At 35.5% G+C, this 21,084-nt stretch overlaps 2 protein-coding genes across 30 annotated transcripts in view; one reads left to right on the forward strand and one right to left on the reverse strand.

Moving 5' to 3' along the window:
• The window catches only part of PPIP5K2 (diphosphoinositol pentakisphosphate kinase 2), an 83,242-nt gene extending 75,513 nt beyond the window's left edge, over window positions 1-7,729 (reverse strand). For 10 of the 22 annotated variants that reach the window (XM_037011937.2, XM_037011932.2, XM_037011939.2 and 7 more), the window contains exons 1-2: window positions 7,517-7,728; window positions 3,383-3,751 (exon numbers count right to left, since the gene is read on the reverse strand). In XM_037011937.2, the coding sequence (XP_036867832.2) occupies window positions 3,383-3,496 (114 nt within the window). In that variant the 5' untranslated portion in view covers window positions 3,497-3,751; window positions 7,517-7,728. Of the gene's footprint in view, window positions 1-2,948; window positions 3,300-3,321; window positions 3,752-7,516 lie in introns of those variants that run through there. The other 12 variants (XM_017651425.3, XM_073233315.1, XM_037011929.2 and 9 more) reach the window with 5 other exon arrangements.
• An 81-nt stretch (window positions 7,730-7,810) lies between these two features.
• Window positions 7,811-21,084, forward strand: part of GIN1 (gypsy retrotransposon integrase 1) — a 65,908-nt gene continuing 52,634 nt past the window's right edge. For 6 of the 8 annotated variants that reach the window (XM_073233449.1, XM_073233451.1, XM_017651437.3 and 3 more), the window contains exons 1-3: window positions 7,811-7,906; window positions 19,384-19,529; window positions 20,499-20,692. In XM_073233449.1, coding sequence (XP_073089550.1) covers window positions 19,391-19,529; window positions 20,499-20,692 — 333 coding nt within the window. In that variant the 5' untranslated portion in view covers window positions 7,811-7,906; window positions 19,384-19,390. Of the gene's footprint in view, window positions 7,907-7,931; window positions 7,954-19,383; window positions 19,530-20,498; window positions 20,693-21,084 lie in introns of those variants that run through there. The other 2 variants (XM_073233445.1, XM_017651439.3) reach the window with 2 other exon arrangements.

Consider the following 21,084-nt stretch of genomic DNA (forward strand, 5'->3'; position numbering starts at 1 on the left):
TGGGGAAATGACAGTCTCTTCAACAGATGGTGCTGGCAAAACTGGACAGCTACATGTAAGAGAATGAAACTGGATCACTGTCTAACCCCATACACAAAAGTAAACTCAAAATGGATCAAAGACCTGAATGTAAGTCATGAAACAATAAAACTCTTAGAAAAAAACATAGGCAAAAATCTCTTGGACATAAACATGAGTGACTTCTTCATGAATATATCTCCCCGGGCAAGGAAAACAAAAGCAAAAATGAACAAGTGGGACTATATCAAGCTGAAAAGCTTCTGTACAGCAAAGGACACCATCAATAGGTACACCAAACAAAAAGGTACCCTACAGTATGGGAGAATATATTTGTAAATGACAGATCTGATAAAAGCTTGACATCCAAAATATATAAAGAGCTCACGCACCTCAACAAACAAAAAGCAAATAATCCAATTAAAAATGGGCAGAGGAGCTGAACAGACAGTTCTCCAAAGAAGAAATTCAGATGGCCAACAAACACATGAAAAGATGCTCCACATTGCTAGTTATCAGAGAAATGTAAATAAAAACCACAATGAGATATCACCTCACACCTGTAAGGATGGCTACCATCCAAAAGACAAACAACAAATGTTGGCGAGGTTGTGGAGAAAGGGGAACCCTCCTACACTGCTGGTGGGAATGTAAATTAGTTCAACCATTGTGGATAGCAATATGGAGGTACATCAAAATGCTCAAAATAGACTTACCATTTGACCCAGGAATTCCACTTCTAGGAATTTACCCTAAGGATGCAGCACTCCAGTTTGAAAAAGACAGATGCACCCCTATGTTTATCGCAGCACTATTTACAATAGCCAAGAAATGGAAGCAACCTAAGTGTCCATCAGTAGATGAATGGATAAAGAAGATGTGGTACATATACACAATGGAATATTATTCAGCCATAAGAAGAAAACAAATCCTACCATTTGCAACAACATGGATGGAGCTAGAGGGTATTATGCTCAGTGAAATAAGCCAAGCAGAGAAAGACAAATACCAAATGATTTCACTCATCTGTGGAGTATAACAACAAAAGAAAAACTGAAGGAACAAAACAGCAGCAGGATCACAGAACCCAAGAATGAACTAACAGTTACCAAAGGGAAAGAGACTGGGGAGAATGGGAGGGTAGGGAGGGATAATGGTAGGGAAGAAAGGGGGTATTATGATTAGCATGTATAATGTGGGGGGTGGGGGAAAGGGGAGGGCTTTGCAACACAGAGAGGACAAGTAGTGATTCTACAGCATCTTACTATGCTGATGGACAGTGACTGTAATGGGGTTTGTGGGGGGGACTTGGGGTAGGGGAGAGGCTAGTAAACATAATGTTCTTCATGTAATTGTAGATTAATGATAACAAAATAAAAAATATATTTATATATTAAAAAAATGAACACAGGGACTACATCAAACTAAAAACCTTCTGTACAGCAAAGGACACCATCAACAGAACAAAAAGGTATCCTACAGTGTGGGAGAATATATTTGTAAATTACATATCCAACAAGGGGTTAACATCCAAAATATATAAAGAACTCACACACCTCAACACCCAAAAAGCAAATAACCCGATTAAAAAATGGGTGTAGGATATGAAGAGACAATTCGCCAAAGAAATTCAGATGGCCAACAGACACATGAAAAGATGCTCCACATCATTAATCATCAGGGAAATGCAAATAAAAACCACAATGAGATATCACCTCATACCAGTAAGGATGGCCAGCATCAAAAAGACTAAGAACAGCAAATCCTGGCGAGGATGCAAAGAAAGGGGAACCCTCCTACACTGCTGGTGGGAATGTAAATTAGTTCAACCATTGTGAAGAGCAATATGGAGGTTCCTCAAAAAACTAAAAATAGAAATACCATTTGACCTAGGATTTCCACTCCTTGGGATTTACCCAAAGAATTCAACTTCTCAGATTCAAAAAGACATATGCACCCCTACGTTTATCGCAGCACTATTTAAAATAGCCAAGATACAGAAGCAACCTAAGCGTCCATCGTAGATGAATGAATAAAGAAGATGTGGTACATATACACAATGGAATACTATTCAGCCATAAGAAAGAAACAAATCCTACCATTTGCAACAACATGGATGGAGCTGGAGGATATTATGCTCAGTGAAATAAGCCAGGTGGAGAAAGACAAGTACCAAATGATTTCCCTCATTTGTGGAGTATAACAATGAAGCAAAACTGAAGGAACAAAACAGTAGCAGACTCACAGACTCCAAAAAGAGACTAGCAGTTACCAAAGGGGAGGGGTGTGGGAGGGCACGTAGGGAGGGAGGGAGAAGGGAATTGAGGGATATTATGTTTAGTACACATGGTGTGAGTGGATCACAGGGAAGACAGTGTAGCACAGAGAGCGGAAATAGTGAATCTGTGTCATCTTACTATACTGATGGACAGTGACTGCATTGGGGTATGGGGGGACTTGATAATAAGGGGTAAATGTAGTAACCACATTGTTTTTTCATGCGAAACCTTCATAAGAGTGTACATCCTTAATAAAAAAAAAGAGTCATCCAATATCTATTTTTTGCTTGTTATCACTTTTATCAAGTATAATAGGTTTCTATTTTAAAATAAAATTCTCTTTTCAAATTGCAAATTTAAGAAAAAAAAACACTGTAAGTTTGTATTTTAAATCAGTTCTCAGAATAAAACTATTTGTAAAAGGAAAACAATGATGAGCTTAGAAAAAGGTTGGGCTAATGTAACTACAGCAAAATGAACATAATCAATGTATATCATTCCTGATGATCAAGTATGGATATACATTCTAATAGATCAAATTAGAAAGAGAGGAAGGCTTAAACACTTACACACCCCTGCAGATACTTGAGGAAGCCTATCTTTCCAGACACACAGTTTAGAGACTTCTGAATAGTTAATAAATAGGTATACCTTCAGGTCAACTACCAGTTGTGTTGACAACATGACAAACTTAATGAAGCTGATTAAGTAGTCCTTCTTTGGTACTTCCAAAATTATTTCCTTCTATTTCTTTATCTTGATGTTCTTGTTATGTACTTTCATATAAGAAACCTTTAAGATTTATGACCCTGACTGCTCTTTGTCCTAGATACTTTTTCCCTGTGTTATTCGAGGCAGGTCACTAAAGGAGACTAAAGAAGTCTGACCCCAAATTGTATTTCATCATGCAACACAGATTCAGTACTGTCATCAATGAAAATGGTATGCTTTTTCAGTTTAGAAAATGTCCAACATTTTTCCTGTGTGAAAAAAATGTCTTCACAATGTAAGAGTTTCAATTCACCTAAGAGTGATCAGTAAAGAGCCTATCCTGTACTGCTCTTCTCTCACCAGACAAAACTTACAGACTCCTCCTCCTCCTCCTCCTCTTCATCTGCGTGGTGGAAGAAATGCCGATAATTTCCAGGGTTTATTTCTGTATCTTCAGGCCCAACAAAGAATCTGGGGGCTTCACTCATTTTTAGTTCATTTGATATACATATAATTTCAATGCACTATACTAAAACTGCTTTTAAATAAACAGCATCAGAAAAAGGCATTCTCTCTATACTAGTGGACAGCTTGTTTCTGCTTATACAGTCACTTGAAATTGTGATAACAGCTGGCAAATGTTCTTCGGTTCTCAGTTATCATTGCTTCATTGTTGATGCAGTATAAAAAACAAAAGACAGTGTAGCTATTGCTTCAGCGATTGGATCCGGCATTCATTTTACCTAAAATGCAATGAAAAAAATGATTTTGGAGAGTGTACTTCAAAACCATTGCTATAATTTTAAACAAATACTTACAAAAATCATTACCAATAACTTTATGCATACCTTCAAATGAAAAGACATTTTCTTCTATAAAATTAAGATTCTGATCTTCAATACTGTACATCTTAGCAATTTAACAAACTGATTCAAAATGTAAAAAAGACTATGCTCTAAATTCCTCAAGTCCAAAAATACCTAACAAATTAGAAGCTAATTATTCAAATTAAAATTACATTAAATTTTGCAACATAGTAATATCTGAATGGAATGGAAGAGAATAGGTAAAATATAATGGTTTAAAAACCTTTGACAACTACACTTCAATCAAATTACATTAACTTTTAAAAGGTGTCAGTTCATGCAAGTTCAGTGTGCAAACAGATTTTTTTAAGGAATAATTCTGCATTCTGGTCTTATATAATACTAAACAAAACAAGGTTACAGCAAATACAAGATTTCATTAAAACAGTAGCTCTTAAACTTTTAGAAGTCAAAAATTCTTTGGCAAATCTATAAAATCTATAGTTTCTTTCCTCAGGAAAAAAAAGCCCATGTGCAACAGATTCTGGAAGCAATTTATGTGTTGACTAAAATCTACATTTTTCCAAGGAGATGCCCAGGAAAATCAGTTTAATAACTACCAGATAACAGTCATGTAATCTCAAAATATTTTTTACCAAGGCTGTTTACATGTACTTGTTCCTTAGTCATATTAAAACAAATTTTCTACCAAGATGAAACTATAGACCAAATGCGTCATTTGATTACTGGTAATATAATATAACAAATTACTTGATCAAACAGTCTTAAGAAGAGTGGAGTGATTTGCTGGATAGAATTGCAAAACTTAACTCTGAAAGTCATATTCCCAAAGATCTAATTCCAGCTTCATTAGTGGCTCCCTGTGAAACATTAAAACTAGTTCACCTAACCAGACTTGACTTTACCCATCTTTAAAATTAAATTACACAGTGTTATGAAAGTTAAAAGTTTGTGATTAAAGAATGAAAGCAGAAATAATTCACTTAAAAAAAAGAAAGAATTCATTTTATATCAATGTCTTTTATTACTATACCCTTTGCATTGTTTTGTATATAAATGATGCTTGTTGAAAAAAAAAAAAAGTTTCCAATTGCTGTAAAAGTTGATGACAGTGTACATAAGCTAATCTTGGTTCTTCTGTTTTTGCATCAAGTGGCAAACATTCTTTGGTTTACTTTTTACTCCTCCACCTAAGCCAAGCCCTAGTATTTCAGCAGTGGGAAGGGCAAATATTTTGGATTCAGACAGACCTATTTAAATGTCACTACATAACAAACAACTTATGCTAGTTTCTCTAAGTCTGTTTCTTCAACTATAAAAAAGCGGATTATCCTAACACCCCGTAACCTCATGAAGAGTAGGTGAGGTAGCCTAAGTAAGCACCTGGCATCTACTAAACACTCAATAAGCCTTAGCATCTTTGGAACTCTATAAACCAAGCTCCCTACTAACGTAATATGCAAATCTAATAGAAAACTCATTATTTGTTCAAGTGAATATATTTACTGAAAAAACACTGTTCACTTATTATAGAAGGCACACAGTATTAGGAGATGGCAATATAAAATCAAAATAAGCTTAGCGCTTTTCCTTAAGGAACTTCTAGTGTAGTTTATTAAATAGGCTTCTGCAGGCTGGCAAATGCAGCCTAGGATCACTTTCAAGATTATTTATTTAGCCCATACCAAGTTCCACACAACTTTCATATTCATTTTTTCCTTCCTCAAATGTTCATGCAATACCTTCATGCTGAGCCTCTTCGTTCTGGAATTCACTACTTTCCTTGAAAGCTCCTATTTCTCCTTCAATAACCAACCGGAAGGTCCTCAATGAATGCTTTTGTTACCACTATTACACATGTGCCAACCACCAAATAAATACACAGCAGCACCCTCTCCCAGCCTCAGGTGCCCCACCAACTTGGGTTTACCAGTTTCCATTAGAGTTGGTGTTTTTCATTCCCAACTTTTTATTATGAAAACTTTCAAATATTCAGCAAAGTTGAAAGAACATTTCACTATAAACATCCATATACCTACCAATAGACTCAATCACTGCTAACATTTTCCATATTTACTTTGTTGTACACACATATATACACACGTATTTGCTGTACCATTTGAAAGTAATTGTAGACATCCATATACTTCCTTTCAAATAATTTAGAACGCGTCTCCTAAAGATAAAGACATCATTTCCACTTGAGAAAATAGTTCGATAACACAATGTATAGGTAGTAAGTAGTGTGGGAGCTTTTGGAGAATAAGGACCTCATCTATATATTCCCAATACTTAATTGATGCATAACACTTATTGGGGTGATCAAAAAATGTTCTACCAGGTTCTACCAACTGGTAAGGAACAACTGGAATTCCACCCTCACAACTACCCTGTTAAGTCATATGAATTTAATACTTAAACAGCAAGCTTTGACTGTACAATTTTGAAACCTTCTGCACTTCAGTTTAATCACTTGCTTTAAACAAACCCATGCTGCAGAAAGTATACTATTTTGGTTTCTGAACTACTTAATTCTGCATCACAATACTGAGCCTCCCTGGAGACAGACATCACATTTCTCTTTCACAAGACAGCTAAGTAGGCATACCTAATATTTTTTTAATGAGTATTGAAAATAGTGAAGAAATTCGATGTAATGAAGCATAATGACAGGAGAATAGTGTAATAGTTAAGAATACAGATTTTGAAGTCTGAAATATCTGGTTTCTAAGACAGGTTCAAACGTTTACTAGTAGCAAAAGTTTTCAGGGTGAGCTAAGTGACTGCTCCAGCCCCCAATTCCTCTGTAAAACAAGAATAACAATCTATTAATATACCCTATAGAACTGTAGAGAGAAGTACATGAGAAAGTATGTAAAGCACTTGGCACACATAAGAACTCGGTTAATGACAGGTATCATTATTTTCTCTGCTTGAAATGAAAACTATTTTCACTGAAGAATTTTCGAAAGCAGAATAAAACACTATCCTGGTGTAGAGCAAGGGTGCTAGACGCCAAAGTCAACCATACTTCCTACTTCCACAGCTAAGCCTTCTAGCACGCTAAAACAAGACAGGTATCATGCACAGGACTCCAAAAGTCACCTTCCAGGAAGCCGTCAAGAACCTAGTAAATGAGATTCACTGGTCACCAGCCTCGCGCTTTCTCTCTCGAAGCGCTCTCCAAACGATTAGGTGCAGCAGCGACCGGCAGCCTCCAATCTTTTCCGCAAAGCGGCTATGAATGGGGCTTTTGTTCTTTTAGAGTGGGGATGGAAGCGTCGAGGAGAGGAGGGATAAAGACTGAGGAATGAAAATAAAAATAGTCAACTACTCACAGCAGTCCCAAACTCAAGGTTGCCTACTTCGCCTCAACAGAACCACATCCTGGAATACCAGCTCTCAGCAGTTCTACCTAAGCTAGGCTGAAACCTCGAGTGTCTCAAACCCAATAAATGAAAAAGGGAAGCTATGGAGGAGGAAAAATGAAGACGCGAAAGAACCCTCAGAGGTGCACCGTCACCCTCCTGCAAGCCCATGCTGCCTATCCTCACGGCACATGCCCCAGGAGGAGCGCGTGTGCAGGCTCTGCAGCGCGGAGCAGGAGACAAAGCAACTGGCTGCAAATCCAGGGCGACCAGGTTCCGCATCTCGGTTCTCCTTTTGTGTCGGCGCCCTCACCTGCCACGGCTGCGAATGTCACGCGAGCTGCTGGAGATGGCCAAGTCCATTCAGGACTCGGTTTCCCCTTTATTCCCGGAGGCAGGAATAAGGTGTTAGTCAAGGAACTTCAACTGTTAGCCTGGACGTGCCCACAAATACTACAGCAAAGAACTTCAACACTTCGCGAATCTTGGTCACGCCTCTTCCCTGCCAGCCTTGGGTCTCACACCGAAACCCCACCGGGCGGAACGATTTCCGGCCAGAGCCAAACGATCAGCCCCAACCTTCCCTGAGCGAGGCTCCACGGCTCCCATAACCACGCCCCTCTTAACGGATAGTTCCGCTTCCGGCTGCACCAGATAAGTCGCGAGAGGAAGCTTAAATCCTGTCGCGTTTAGGACCACTTCGGTGAGTGGTCACCCAGGTGTGATTTGTCGTACCTAATGCTATTTAAAGTAAGGCATGACCTGACAGTAATTTCAAAACTATTTCGCATCAACCAGCTTTTAAGCAAGGGTTTGACTCTGTGGAGATTGCGCAGGCGCCGTAGGGGCGGAGGGCCCTGCTTGAGCGCTGCGACATCTCGAGCCAGCAGCGTAGAAAAGGGGCGAGTTCCGTTGTTGGAACTGGGGACTGAGTTTACTTAATGGCCGTTTTCCAGTTTATGCTAAGCTTAGCTGGACCTTGACCTTAAGAGTTAGATAATGAGCCGGCAGAACGCTCTGGAAATGCACCCTGACGTTTCAAGTAGCGTCCGAGATTACGAGCAAATTCAAAACTTGAGTGCAGCACTGACTGACATTAAAGAAGTCTCCCCCTTTTTTATCATAGTTGTTATCTAATCTGAAATATTACTATTTGGCCCCAAATTAAAATCCCTTGTGGCGGAGGAGACGCGAGCTCAACGGAGACTTCTGTCCTGTAGTGTTTAAGGGAAAAGCATACGCTAGCTCTGGATTTTCCTTATATGAGAGTTTCTGTATCAAGATAAATAATTTTCAAAATACAAATTCATTTATCACCTGTAGCTTCATAGGTGATATAAAGATGAAGACATTTTTTTACATGAATTTGAACGCTGAAATGGAACAACTTGTAAAGAAATGTCTGGTGTAATTAGATTTCCCTGTCTTTGACGTTACATAAAATTGTGCTCTTCTGTTTTTCTCAAAATAGCATAATTCAGAAGTAAAAATTCTATTCCTAAATTAATATTTATTGAGGAACTACAGATTTTAAGTTTTTAAGTTGAACACATGCATATTAACTTTTAGAGGCCTTAATTGGTGGCTTGAAAGTTTTTGCCCTTGTTGAAACAGTTAAATTCTACTTTTATTGAAAGTGATACTAAACTGCCTTACTTTATTGCACACACAAAATTATTAAACGGATTGAGTAATAGAATAGTTATTTACACAGGTGTTATATTTGGGGGTATAACACGGACATAGCAGTGCAACCAAATTTGATCCTGACACTTCCTTTTGCAAAATAGTAAGTTGTAATCAGCCACCTTCACTACCTCTTTTTATTCCTACGTATTTTAATACACAAGCAATTACTCTAAACAAAAATTCTTGGAAATATGAGCATATCAAAAGAAGGCCTAATAGAATCTTCATTTTTACAACTCCAAACACTGAATTCTCCCTTGTATCATTTAATAATAATTGGGTATAGGAAAATACTTACGTTTGTCCTGACTGAGTATTACAGCTTAAAACCATTATGTCACATTAACTACTCAATTGGATGGTTTCCAGGGACCAAATGGTGAATGTACTTTGAAGAGAAAAAATCTACTGGTTCTTTAAGTTATACCTGTATGTGAATATTAGCAACAAACGTTTAGCTTTCTAGATAGTAGACTATGTATAAACTTTCTGTGGACCGATTTTTCTTTCTCATGCATTTTCTGTTTCTCTTTGTCATCTGTTCTGTCTACTGTCAAAACTAGAAGTTTTTTATTATAAATTCACTAAAAAGTATACAAACCTTGAGTCTTCTGGGGTTAGCAGTAAAACATAAATTAATATTGCTATAAAATATTAATCACCTTAATGAAAGGAAAAAATCTTTTTCGTTATAAAAAAAGATTTTGAGAAAAGAAAGGGTTCTCTGTTAATTTGAATCGCTTGTTATGGATGATTATAAAACATTTAAAAAATAATCAGGTGTTCCTTTACCATTTGCAAAGGACTTTCAAATCCATTATCTCACTGAACCTCATAGTTATGAAAAGGGAGGGATATATATTATTTCCTTTTTTCAAACATGGATACTGAGACTTAGGTAACTGTCACACTAGAAATTATGACTCCTAAAACCGAACCTTCTTAGACACTCTACTTGTAGTGCCATATATATGCAAGTGAAGTAATGTTTTCTGAACCTGTGCTCTTTTTTAAACTCAGTGCTACCTCTCCTGTCAGGAAATGCAAGTAATACTTTATTCATTCACAAATAGTTGAATGTCTCAAACAATATAATCATTAAAAGTTAATAAGACCTTTTCATTCCTCATTTATAATCTGAATTATTTATTACAAAATCACTTTATAACTTTTCTAGTAGAGGCCTGAACCAAGTATTGTGTAAGCTGAGGATGACAAATAGTATAGCAGGAAAAAACCATGAAATCTGAAGCAACGGAGACCAAGGTTCAAATGTTAGTGTATACACTCATTTATTCTCTTTTCAATAAAATGGACATAAAACTACTACCTACTCCATAGAATGTTGTGAAGATCACACAGTAAGGTAGTATTTAAAAGTTTGCAATTATTTTTTTAATTGTCTTTGTATTTACATAAAAAATTTTAAATTAAAAAAGATTTTCCTCTCCCTATACTTTTGGCTTTTCTAGATGTCATATAAATATTAACTAATACTGTGTAGCCTTTTGTGTCTGGCTTCTTCCATTTGGCATGATGATTTTGAGATTCATCCCTATTGTTAAGTGTACTTGCAGTTTGTTCCTTATCAATATTGAGTAGTAGTCCACTGTGTGGATATACCACAGTTTGCTTATCCATTCACCACTTGGTGGCTGGTATGAAAAAAGCTCCTAGAAACATTCACATACAGATTTTTGTGTATGTGAACGTTAATTTCTCATGGATTAAAACAGTTTTCCAACATGTTCACACCACTTTGTATTCTTATCAGCAATGCTCTGCATCCTTGGTAATAACTGGTATTGTTTTGTCATTTGCCATTTTGATTAATGTGTTGTGGTATCTTACTGTAGTTTTAATTTGCATTTTTCTTTATCTCTGAAAAACGGAGCTACTTTTCATGTGTTTGTCAAACATTTTCTTTGATGCAGTGTCTGTTCAAATCTTTTGCCCATTTTTTGAATTGGATTGCTTGTTTTATTATTGTTTTGAGAGTTCTTTGTAAATTATGGACACAAATTTTTCATTATATATATATATATGTACTGAAAATATTTTCTCCCAGCTGTGATTTCTTTTTATTCTCTTAGCAGTATCTTTAAAAAAGCAAAAATTTAAATTTTTCTTTTATGGACAATTCTTGGTTGCTCTTTGGAAGTTGCTAACTTAGGCTCACAAACATTTTCTTTGTTGTTGTCTTCTGGAAGTTCTATAGTGTTAGGGTTTACATTTAAGTCTGTAACCCATCTTAATTTTTACAGATGGTGCAACATATGACTTAAGGCTCATCTTTTTTCATATGGATATTTAGTGGCACCAGCATCACTTATTGTAAATACTATCCTTTCTCTATTGAATTACCCTGGCACCTTTGTTAAAATCAGTTTACCATTTCTGTGTGTCTCTGTTTCTGGACCCAATTCTGTCTATAGATCAATGGCTATCATTTTGCCAGTACCACACAGTTTTGATTACCATAGATAGACTAAAGGAACTCTTGAAACCAGGTAATGTGAAATTCTGCAACTATATTATTGTTTTCAAACTTGTTTTAACTATTCTAAGTCCTTTAATTTCCAATTTGACTTTAGAATCAGGAAAGAACTGACATCTTAGTGAGTTGATCCATCTTTTTCTCCTTGTTAGGGTGGAAGTGACTCTTTTCCAGCTTTCTACATTCCAGACAGAGGCCTATATGGAAATTTTTAAGTGCTATTTCAGAAAAGAATATTTGCTTCCACTGTTAAAAATTATAATTTACTGGTCAGCTTCAATCTACATTAAGCACTTGAAGGCATTTTTTTATCTGGAAAATGGGAGATTGAATCACAATCTCTAGAGTATTATATTAATATATTCTTTAGTCAAGATCTAATTTTTCCATGTGTGATGTGGCATATTTAATTTTTCAAAAGTCTATTCATCTTTCCTTCTTGAAAATTAAACATGTTTTTAATATACTTTGCTATATATTTCTGTGAAAGAAGCCAAAGAATAAAAATAATGAAATAAAGTATCCTGTTAGTTGGTCTTTCTTATTAAAAAGCCTTATTTCATGAACATTTTGGAAGCTAGAAATACGTATCACCAAGAATGATATATTTTTTAACAAGTATGAAAATTAATTCTACCAAGAGAAAATGAAATAGGAAACCTTATTCTGTGAAATTACCTCTTGCTTTCTTCTTTACTTAGGAAATGCTTAGAAAACATAAATGTGTAATTGACCTGATAGGTGTGTTCTGTTATACAATTACAGAGTTTAGTGTTAATATTCTTATCTGTTAGGTCCTTTGGTTCCAGTTAAAGGATTGCCAAAAACTTCTGGTCTTTTCCTCTGAGCAACCTATAATTTATAAGTATCAATGTTACCAATTGACAACCTTTCCTTATCCAAAGATTTAACTTAATAAATCTATTTACTTGTTAAATGCCTTAACACAGTTCTCAAACTGTGTGCCCAGACATCCTAGGGCGTCATAGTGAATTCACAGGGTGCCATGGAATATTTTAAACTTTCAAAGGAAGCACATCTCTCAGATCCTGTGTGAACTATTGCAGTTTGAGATGGTACACAGTTTCAATATTAGACCACACTATATTCCTTTCTTCATATCTTTGCCAAAGTGGTTTTTGGGTAGTTGCAGTTATAATAAAGCAAATAAGTGCATGAAAATCAGTGTGGAAGAGGAAATGAGGGTGGTAGTATCTAATCCAAAGTTGGAGAGGTTGTATACTGACCAGCAGGTGTGTGCATGCCATTAGTAAGTAATTTTAGTTAAAAAAGAATAAAATAAAAATATAATTATTTCATTCTACTTATATATTTCAAGTGGCTTCTAAGTTTTTAGGACTTAAAAACTTACTAATTGTTTGAATTTAACTACTTCATAAAGAGAACTGTTGTATGTACTTACATGTATTTGGCATAGGCGTGTCATGAAAAATTACCAGGATATTCAGGGTCTTGAGAATTAAGAAAGTTTGGGAACCTCTGTCTTAACTGAAGATTTAGTCTTGTTTATTATAATGCTTTAAAATAATGGAAAATAATCATCATGTCACTTAAGTAGGAGTTTTAAAGAAATAGGTATACTTTTGAAAGTATATTTGTTCATTCAAGTACAATATGTATTTTAAAAGTGTAAATAAAATAACCCTTGATGAATATTGTACAGGTGAAATACCCATATAACAACTATCCAGATCCCACCATCCAGATAATAAAATAGATTAACAGTACTCTAGAAGCCCCCTTCTTTCCTTTCCTAATCACTACAGTCCCTCATCCCCATACACAAGTGTGCTTTACAAAAGTTTGTTTAAAAGCTAGTTTAAACCACAAATTAGGAAAGCATAATTTCCTGATTTCTGTAGGTGTATGTGTGTATCTATGTGTTGTAAGTATTAAAAATTAAAATAGAACATAATTTATAGGTATTTCTTTATGCAATGTATAAATGAGGTTGATTCTATAAAATATACTTACTGTTATCTTCAAGACTGCTAGGTGTACATGGGGATATAAAAGTGAGTAAGTATGGTCCATCCCTTAGGGATATTAAAGTGAATATGATTCTAAACTTTACCTTTCTTACTTCTTTCCTCCTGTCTTAATGGAGGAGGTCACAGGACTAATCCCTCTATTTGTGAAGTGGATCCCATTCCCTACTGCCCTCTCAGGAACTTTGTTCTATCAATATTGTAATTTTTCTCTTTCCTGTTTCTAGTGATCTCTAGAAACACTTCCCTTAGCATTAAGCTTTTGGGTCATTTTCTTCTTGAAAGCCAAACAATCTTTTTAAAAATGTTTAAAATTGGAGTAAAATACATATAATATAAAATGTATGATCTTAATTATTTTTGACTTATTGTTATGAATGATATCAGGTAGAGATTCAACTTTTTATTACAAACTGATAGTCAATTTTCCATACAATTTTATTTCTCTAGTGATTAGTTGACCTTAAATTTTCGTATATAGGTGTCTCTGTTTCTTAAATTCTGTTCTTTCATGAAACTGTTTGTGTTTACATCAATAATATGCTATTTTATTACTGTAACTTTATTGTATAATTTGATATCAAGATGCTTTTTTTTAAATCCCTTAAATATTTCGCTGGCTTCATTTCTCTCTATATATTTGCAGAGAAACAGATTCAGCTTGTTCAATTTTATTTTCAAAAACAGCATTGGGATATTCATTGATTCACCTTAACTATTTTAAAATGTCTTGAAAAACATTGTATATTCACTGAATGAATATATATTTAGACATCACCAGGAATATCAGAAGGCCATTATTTTGGGCTAAGTGAGTATTTTGATAAGGTGTTTTAAGATGACCTCTGACTGCAGTGAGGAAAGGGGCAAAACTGGAGACAGGAGAAGCAAGGTCAGATCTGAGGTGTCTAAACTAAGACAGTGGCAGTGTAATGAAATTCAAGCTTCTATTCCAAAATTGCCTCCCTTTCCAAGTGCATCTGAGTCAACACATCTGCTTTAATAGTATTATTTGCATATCCTGTCATAACACCACTCTGTACTATATAAATGCTGATATCCTCCTCTGTTCTTGTCATTACACCATAAACTTGAGGTCAGGGATTTCATTTTTGACTTTGTATTCCCATCATCTAGTACATGTGAAGATATAAGAACTGGGTAAATGAATGAACAAAAAAATGTTACATGGATGAATGGGTGAAGAACTGTAATAGAGAGTAAAGCATGAAAAGTTCTACAAAGGAACAGTGAAAGTCAGGAAAGGTTGAGATCACTTCAGATTCAGAAATTATGGAAGGGTTGCTTCAGTGAGGAGCTTAAGCTTGATTTTGAAAGGTGGGTTCAGACTTAATCAGGTGGAATTGGAAGGATAGGCCATACAGCAGAAAAAATGATGATGTAAACAAAGGTACAGATAATGGTTGGGATATGGCCAGAGTTACGTAAAAGAGAAGAAAAGAAGTTGTAAGGCTTGTTGTGCCAAATTGTAGATTTGGCTAAGTAGTTTAGACTTAGTAAGCAGTGGCGATGCCCTCAGGCAGTCTAATAGTGACTGCCCTGTCAAGTATATCATTTGGAAAAGAAAAATATGCCAAGGACAATAAAAATATGCTAAGGATAACGTAAGTTCAAGGTAACTCGGTCAAGAAAATCACCTCCTTAAGTATTATTCTTTTCTTTGCTGGATCAAGACAGTTGATCCTTATATAACACACTTGTGAAAGGATGTGTCAAAATATGAAAATACGTAGAAATTCTCTGATTTGTATATCTTCTGCCAGTAGAAGAGTCCACTCTTCCTTGATGGTGACAAAAACAAACCAAAAGTGTCAGAGAGCTCAGTCTCAAAAATTTTACCTACTGATTTCCTCTACTCCTTGGCCTTTTGTACTGTAGGTTTGCTCTGAGAAGAGAAAATTATTCTGTTTTCAATTATTCAAAAGTTAAGGATTTGAAGTGGAGAAGTTAACAGAGTTTCTGAAGATGAATCTTTGTGCCCGTTATTGTAGGTAGGAAAACCAAGAGTATCCCTAGTGGCATAGATACTTGAACATACTAAGGGCTTCATCTTATATTGAATAAGTAGATAAAAGGTTTTCTGGTATCCCCAGTGCTACAGACTGAATGAATGTTTGTGTGCTCCCCAAGTCCTAACCCCCAATACATGGTATTACGAGGTATGGGGCCTTTGGTGGGTTATTAGGTCATGACAGTGAAGATCTCATAAATGGGTATTACTACCCTGATAAAAGTCCAGAAAGCTCCCTAGACCCTTCAGCTACGTGAGGATGTAGCAGAGAGGCCATTAGTGAGCCAGGATGCAATCACCAGACTCTGCATCTGCCAGCTTGGTCTTGGACTTGCCAGCCTCCAGAACTGTGGGAAAGAAATGTTTGTTGTGAACAAGCCACCCACTCTGGTATATTGTTATAGCAGCCCAAATGGACTGAGCTACTCTAGAGAAGGTAAATGGGGGAGAGGAGGATTGTGGGGATTCAGAGAGGTTTGTATGTAAGCGCAGAACATGGGCTTCTCTGTTGTTTATGCAGGCGTTCATGTCTACCAATGGCCACGTTTTCTCTACCAGTTACAGTTACCCCCACCCCTCTGTGTTTAGGGCCTATATTTCCTCTAAGTGTGAGAATCTGGTCTTCTGCTCGTGGAGCCTTTTTAGAGGCCTTTTGAAAAGCCACCTCCCATTTTCTTGTTAAGGCCCTTCAGGAGATTGTGCAGCCTTTACTGGTTGCTGAAAGTGAGGCCATAAAGGATTTTATCTTTTTTTAAATAAACCTCATCTTCTGCAGATATCATGCTCTCAGCTGGCTAGGATGGGATGTTTCAAGGTTGTCTTTTAAATGATTTAGAACATTGATGTCTCAAAAGCTATTAAGGGAAAATAATCTGGGATCATATATAGTACATTATACATTTTGCAGAGTACAAATGGTAATGACTTAATCTAAAACAAGTTGGATTAATGCAGAGCTAGAATGACGGGCAGACAAATGGATAAGAATACCAATGCAGTCCGTGTTCCATACTTGAAACCAACAAGCCTTCCTAAATTGAAAACTGATGAAGGATAGAAGTTTGCTGCAAAGTCTTTGGCAGAAGAAAAGCTGTTTGAGGATGATGTGGAAGTAATGGCATCAAGGGTCTTAAATGACATATTGGGGATGGGTGGGGGAAACTAGTGCCTCAACACAGATAGTTTGAAAAGCACTAAGATACAGAGCGATGTGGAACTGGAAAGCAGTAGAAGTGGCTGAAGGACAAGGACTGAGTATATACACGGTAAAACCTGAAACTTCTTGATGCTTTTACTGTTCCGAATTAGGAGTTGGTATGACTATAAAGAATCTGTGGACATTTTTGTACACATCTTTTGATAGTCATGTACTCATTTCACTGGGATATAAACTTTAAAAGTAGAACTGCCAAGTCCTTAGAGTAGACGTATGTTTAGCTTCAGAAAAAACTGTCCGTTTTCCAAGGTGACTATAGCATTTCACACACTCACAACGTATGAGAGATCCACTTGTTACCTGTCCTCACAACACCTGGCTGTCTGTTTTTAATTTTAGCCTTCCTGATAATGTGTAGTTGCAAAACATTGTAGCTTTAATTTACATTGCTGTGAGGAGTAATGATGTTGAACTCATTTACACTTGCTTATTAGTCATTTGGATATTCTCTTTTTTGGAAGTGCATGTAAAATTTTTACCTCATTTTTAAGTTGGGGTTTTATTATTTTCTTTTTGATTTGTAGTAGTACTTTATATATGCTGGATATGAGTCCTTTGTTAGATATATGTATGTTAAATATATTTTCACCCAGTCTGTGCATTACCTTTTCCCTTTCTCAGTGGTGTCTTTTGATAAACAGATTTTAATTTTGATGAAGTCCAATTTGTTATAATATTTTTCTTTTATGAATATTGCTTTTTGTGTCCTGTTCAAGAAATCTTTGCTTATCCCAAGGTCTGGAAGGTCCTTTTCTTCCAGAAGCTTTATAATTTTCTTTCATAGTTAGGTTTATGATTTATCTGGAATTAATTTTGTGGTAGACATAGGTAGGTGATTAAGATTCATTGTTTTTCCTATACAGACATCCAGTTGTTCTAGCATCAGCTATTGAAAAGACTTTCTTTACCCCCATTGTATTGATGCCTTTGTTGTAAATTAATTGACTATACATGTGGATGTATTTCTGGACTCTGCCCTGTTTCAGTGACCTATTTGACTATCCTTATGCCAATATGTCACTGTCTTAGCATAGTTTTATAGAAATCTGACCCATTCATTTTTTGAGATGTTTTAGAAACTATGATAAGATACATTTGTTTGATTTCAGAGTACAACAATCTATTAGTAAATGGAAAAATTCATATATTATTATTTAATTGAAAGTGATTTAAACTTAGAACAAACTGTTTTATAGTACTCAACAGAGATAATGAGCCTGTTTTTTAGGTTAGATAGGACAGAATTTACCTTTGCTATTAAAATGCCTTACACTAACCTAAGACTAAGGGATGTTAGAAATGTCCTGATATTATCACTAGAAGTTATGAAAAGATTAGAAAGATGATCATTGAACATGCAAAGTGCTATAATATACGGAAAGAGACTTGTAGACTATTTAAGCCATAGTTCATAGGAACATTCTATTCTTCTTTGTTCTGACATTCACTCTGCAGTAATATTCTGTTTTAGTGCCATTCCCAAGTTCTTCCAGGGGTCAGTAGACAACCATGCTGTTTTTCAGAAGTTCAAAATTTTAACCATTTGTATCTTCCTAAGAGGAAAAAATAAATATACTCTGTTGGGATTTTAAAGAAAATTTAATGAGGCTCCTATTTACAGATAAATGGACAGGGTCAAAGAAACCAACATGGTACTTGCAGACTGGCAACAGCAGGAAATAGTGACTGAATAGTGCCACTGAGATGGCAAGAAAAAGAAGTAATGTTACAGATGTCCAGTGAAGCATGAGAAGATGGGCTACTTGACAGGAGCTGTAGTTACAAAGGGTTATAGCTTAAACCAAGGAAGGACCTGGGAAATAAATATCCTGACCTCTCTCTTTGTATTCTGATTTGCCTGCTGATACCTCCCCTAGAACAAGTCTAACCAGAAAACTATAAATGCATTCTGTAAGAGTCAGTCTCCTAAGGCACAGCAGCAGGGAAGGAAGGGCCTGGATCTGGATGGGTGGAGGTGGTGGCAAACACAATAACTAGCACAGAATAGTTTCTTTCAACTGAAAATATGAAAGAATAGGTTTTTTTCTTTTTAATTTAATGGTTTCCCATATTATTTAGGATCTAAAATAGAGAAGTTTCATTTTGTGTTGACCAATGCGGCCAGCATTTGGCTGCATTCTTTATAACATAAAGTATGCACAGGACCAAAAGCTTTTCTATTAAAAAAAAGCAGCTTACATGTAGTTCAAAAGAGTATATGGTGATCTAGCACAGCTAAATATCTTCTCTGTTATTTATCATTTGAACATTTCCAAAATACATCTTCCTCACTATTTGAATAGTTTTGTTTCATTTTGCAATGATGATGAATATGAAAAATCCTTGCATCCCTTTATAACCTATCATTTATTTAAATAACATATAGCGGAACCATCCTATATAAGGAACATTTCAATTGCTAATAATCAGAGACTTTAAGAAAAACTTCTGAAGTGTGCTTGTTCATTTCTTTTTTCCCAGAATGGGGAAATTTTCAGTATTTCTTCACTTGAAAGAGACAAGATAATGTGTCATGATTATTTAAAAATAGCATTTCAGTATTTTAGTTCATACACATCACACAGTTCTATTTATGTACTATAATCATCTCTGTCCAGATAGTATAAAGGAAGGGAAAGTTCAATTCATATGCAATCAAAAATATGACAGAAACCTTAACTGAAATAGCAACTGAATTAGCTTATATAAATTATATCTCTAAATACTTTTTACCTAGGTTCATAATGGTCCGTAGTGGAAAAAATGGTAACCTTCATCTTAAACAGATTGCATATTATAAACGAACTGGTGAATATCATCCATCTACTTTGCCGAGTGAGAGAAGTGGCATAAGAAGAGCAGCAAAAAAATTTCTCTTCAAAGGTAAAATCAGTCCCCAAAATCTTGAATATAGAGTTAATACAGATGTTTCTTCATGTGTTCTTTGTGGAATCTTGATGTGACTGGTTGTTCCTTAACAATTAACCTGTTTAATGATGATGCTAAGGGCATTTTAGATCAAAGACAGAAAATGATAGTGTGGAAAAAACAAGACAGCTAAATTAATCTCTCTTACTTTTGTCCTCAGGTGGCTCCTACTCTGTTGGGTGCACTCTTAGGCCCTCCGGTCACGGTCCATGAAGAACTTAATGCCTAATATGAAAACGTTTACAGTGTTAACTTGTTTGTTCATTGTATTTATTTCTGTAGTTCCACCCTCCCACTGCCATTAAATATTCTCAGGATCATATTTATTTTTGTACCCCTAATCCACTTGAATGAATTAAATATTTGAAATATGGTGGTAGAATGTTTATTTTGAAAGGTTATATATTGTTTCCCACTTTCTGTTCCTCCAAAGGGGAGAAGTTTGGGATGAGGTAAGAACCCCACTTCCTACTCAAAACCAAAGACAGGCAGCTGCTTAAAAATATGCAGTTATAATTACATAATATTTTAGAAATTCTGTTCCAGAAGCTGTCCATCTTTACATAATTCATTTGCTAATTTGCCATTTTTAGGAGATGCCTGCAAGTACTTTTCTAGTTTAAGTACTCCCATAGAAAGACAATTTTATATTCCCATAGTTATCTCACACTTTGGTGAACAAGCCAGCTCTGCTTGTATTGATAGCTACAAAATTATAGCAGCTATTGATTCTTCTATATATTCAGTAAGTGTAACAACTGAGGACCTTTCAGATTTTATGGTGCATCATTACAAATAATATTCTGTCTAAAAGGAAGCAAGATCTAAATACAAAAAACAAAAACACTTCATGGTTTGGAGAAAGAACTGTGGTTATCTTAAAATTATATAGGACTCTAAAAATTGCAATTATATTTATTCCAGAAAAAAAGCTGTTTTATGTTGGAAAAGACAGAAAACAAAATCGTCTGGTAATTGTTTCAGAAGAAGAAAAAAAGAAAGTCCTAAGAGAATGCCATGAAAATGACACTGGAGCCCATCATGGCATATCCAGAACCCTTACTCTAGTGGAATCAAGTTACTATTGGACTTCTGTGACTAATGATGTCAAACAGTGGGTATGGCTTATGTATTTAGAATATTTTGAATAATGTCTTTGTAATAAATATCCAAAATTCATTATTGTTCCAGATTTACTCTGGATATCACCTCTTATTAGGTACTTTTTTATGGGTAATTTTTGTACAAAAGCTTTTAAAGATAGTTTTATTTCCCTTGAAAATTCTTCTTTAAAATCACTAAAGTATAACTTGAACTAGAATAAAGCATTATTTAAATATTGGAAAATGCCATATTTAGGTGGGAGATTATTTGGAACCAGATTTTCATCATTGAACTCTTGTGTAGGCAAAATTCAAATGGGGCTGAAATTACTTCGACCAAGTGATTACCTCTTTGATGGCAGTGATACAATCTTTCCTTGAGGAGAATATGTTCGTAGTAAGTCAGG

Source organism: Manis javanica, chromosome 1 (genome assembly GCF_040802235.1).
Source record: "Manis javanica isolate MJ-LG chromosome 1, MJ_LKY, whole genome shotgun sequence".
Lineage (NCBI taxonomy): Eukaryota > Metazoa > Chordata > Mammalia > Pholidota > Manidae > Manis > Manis javanica.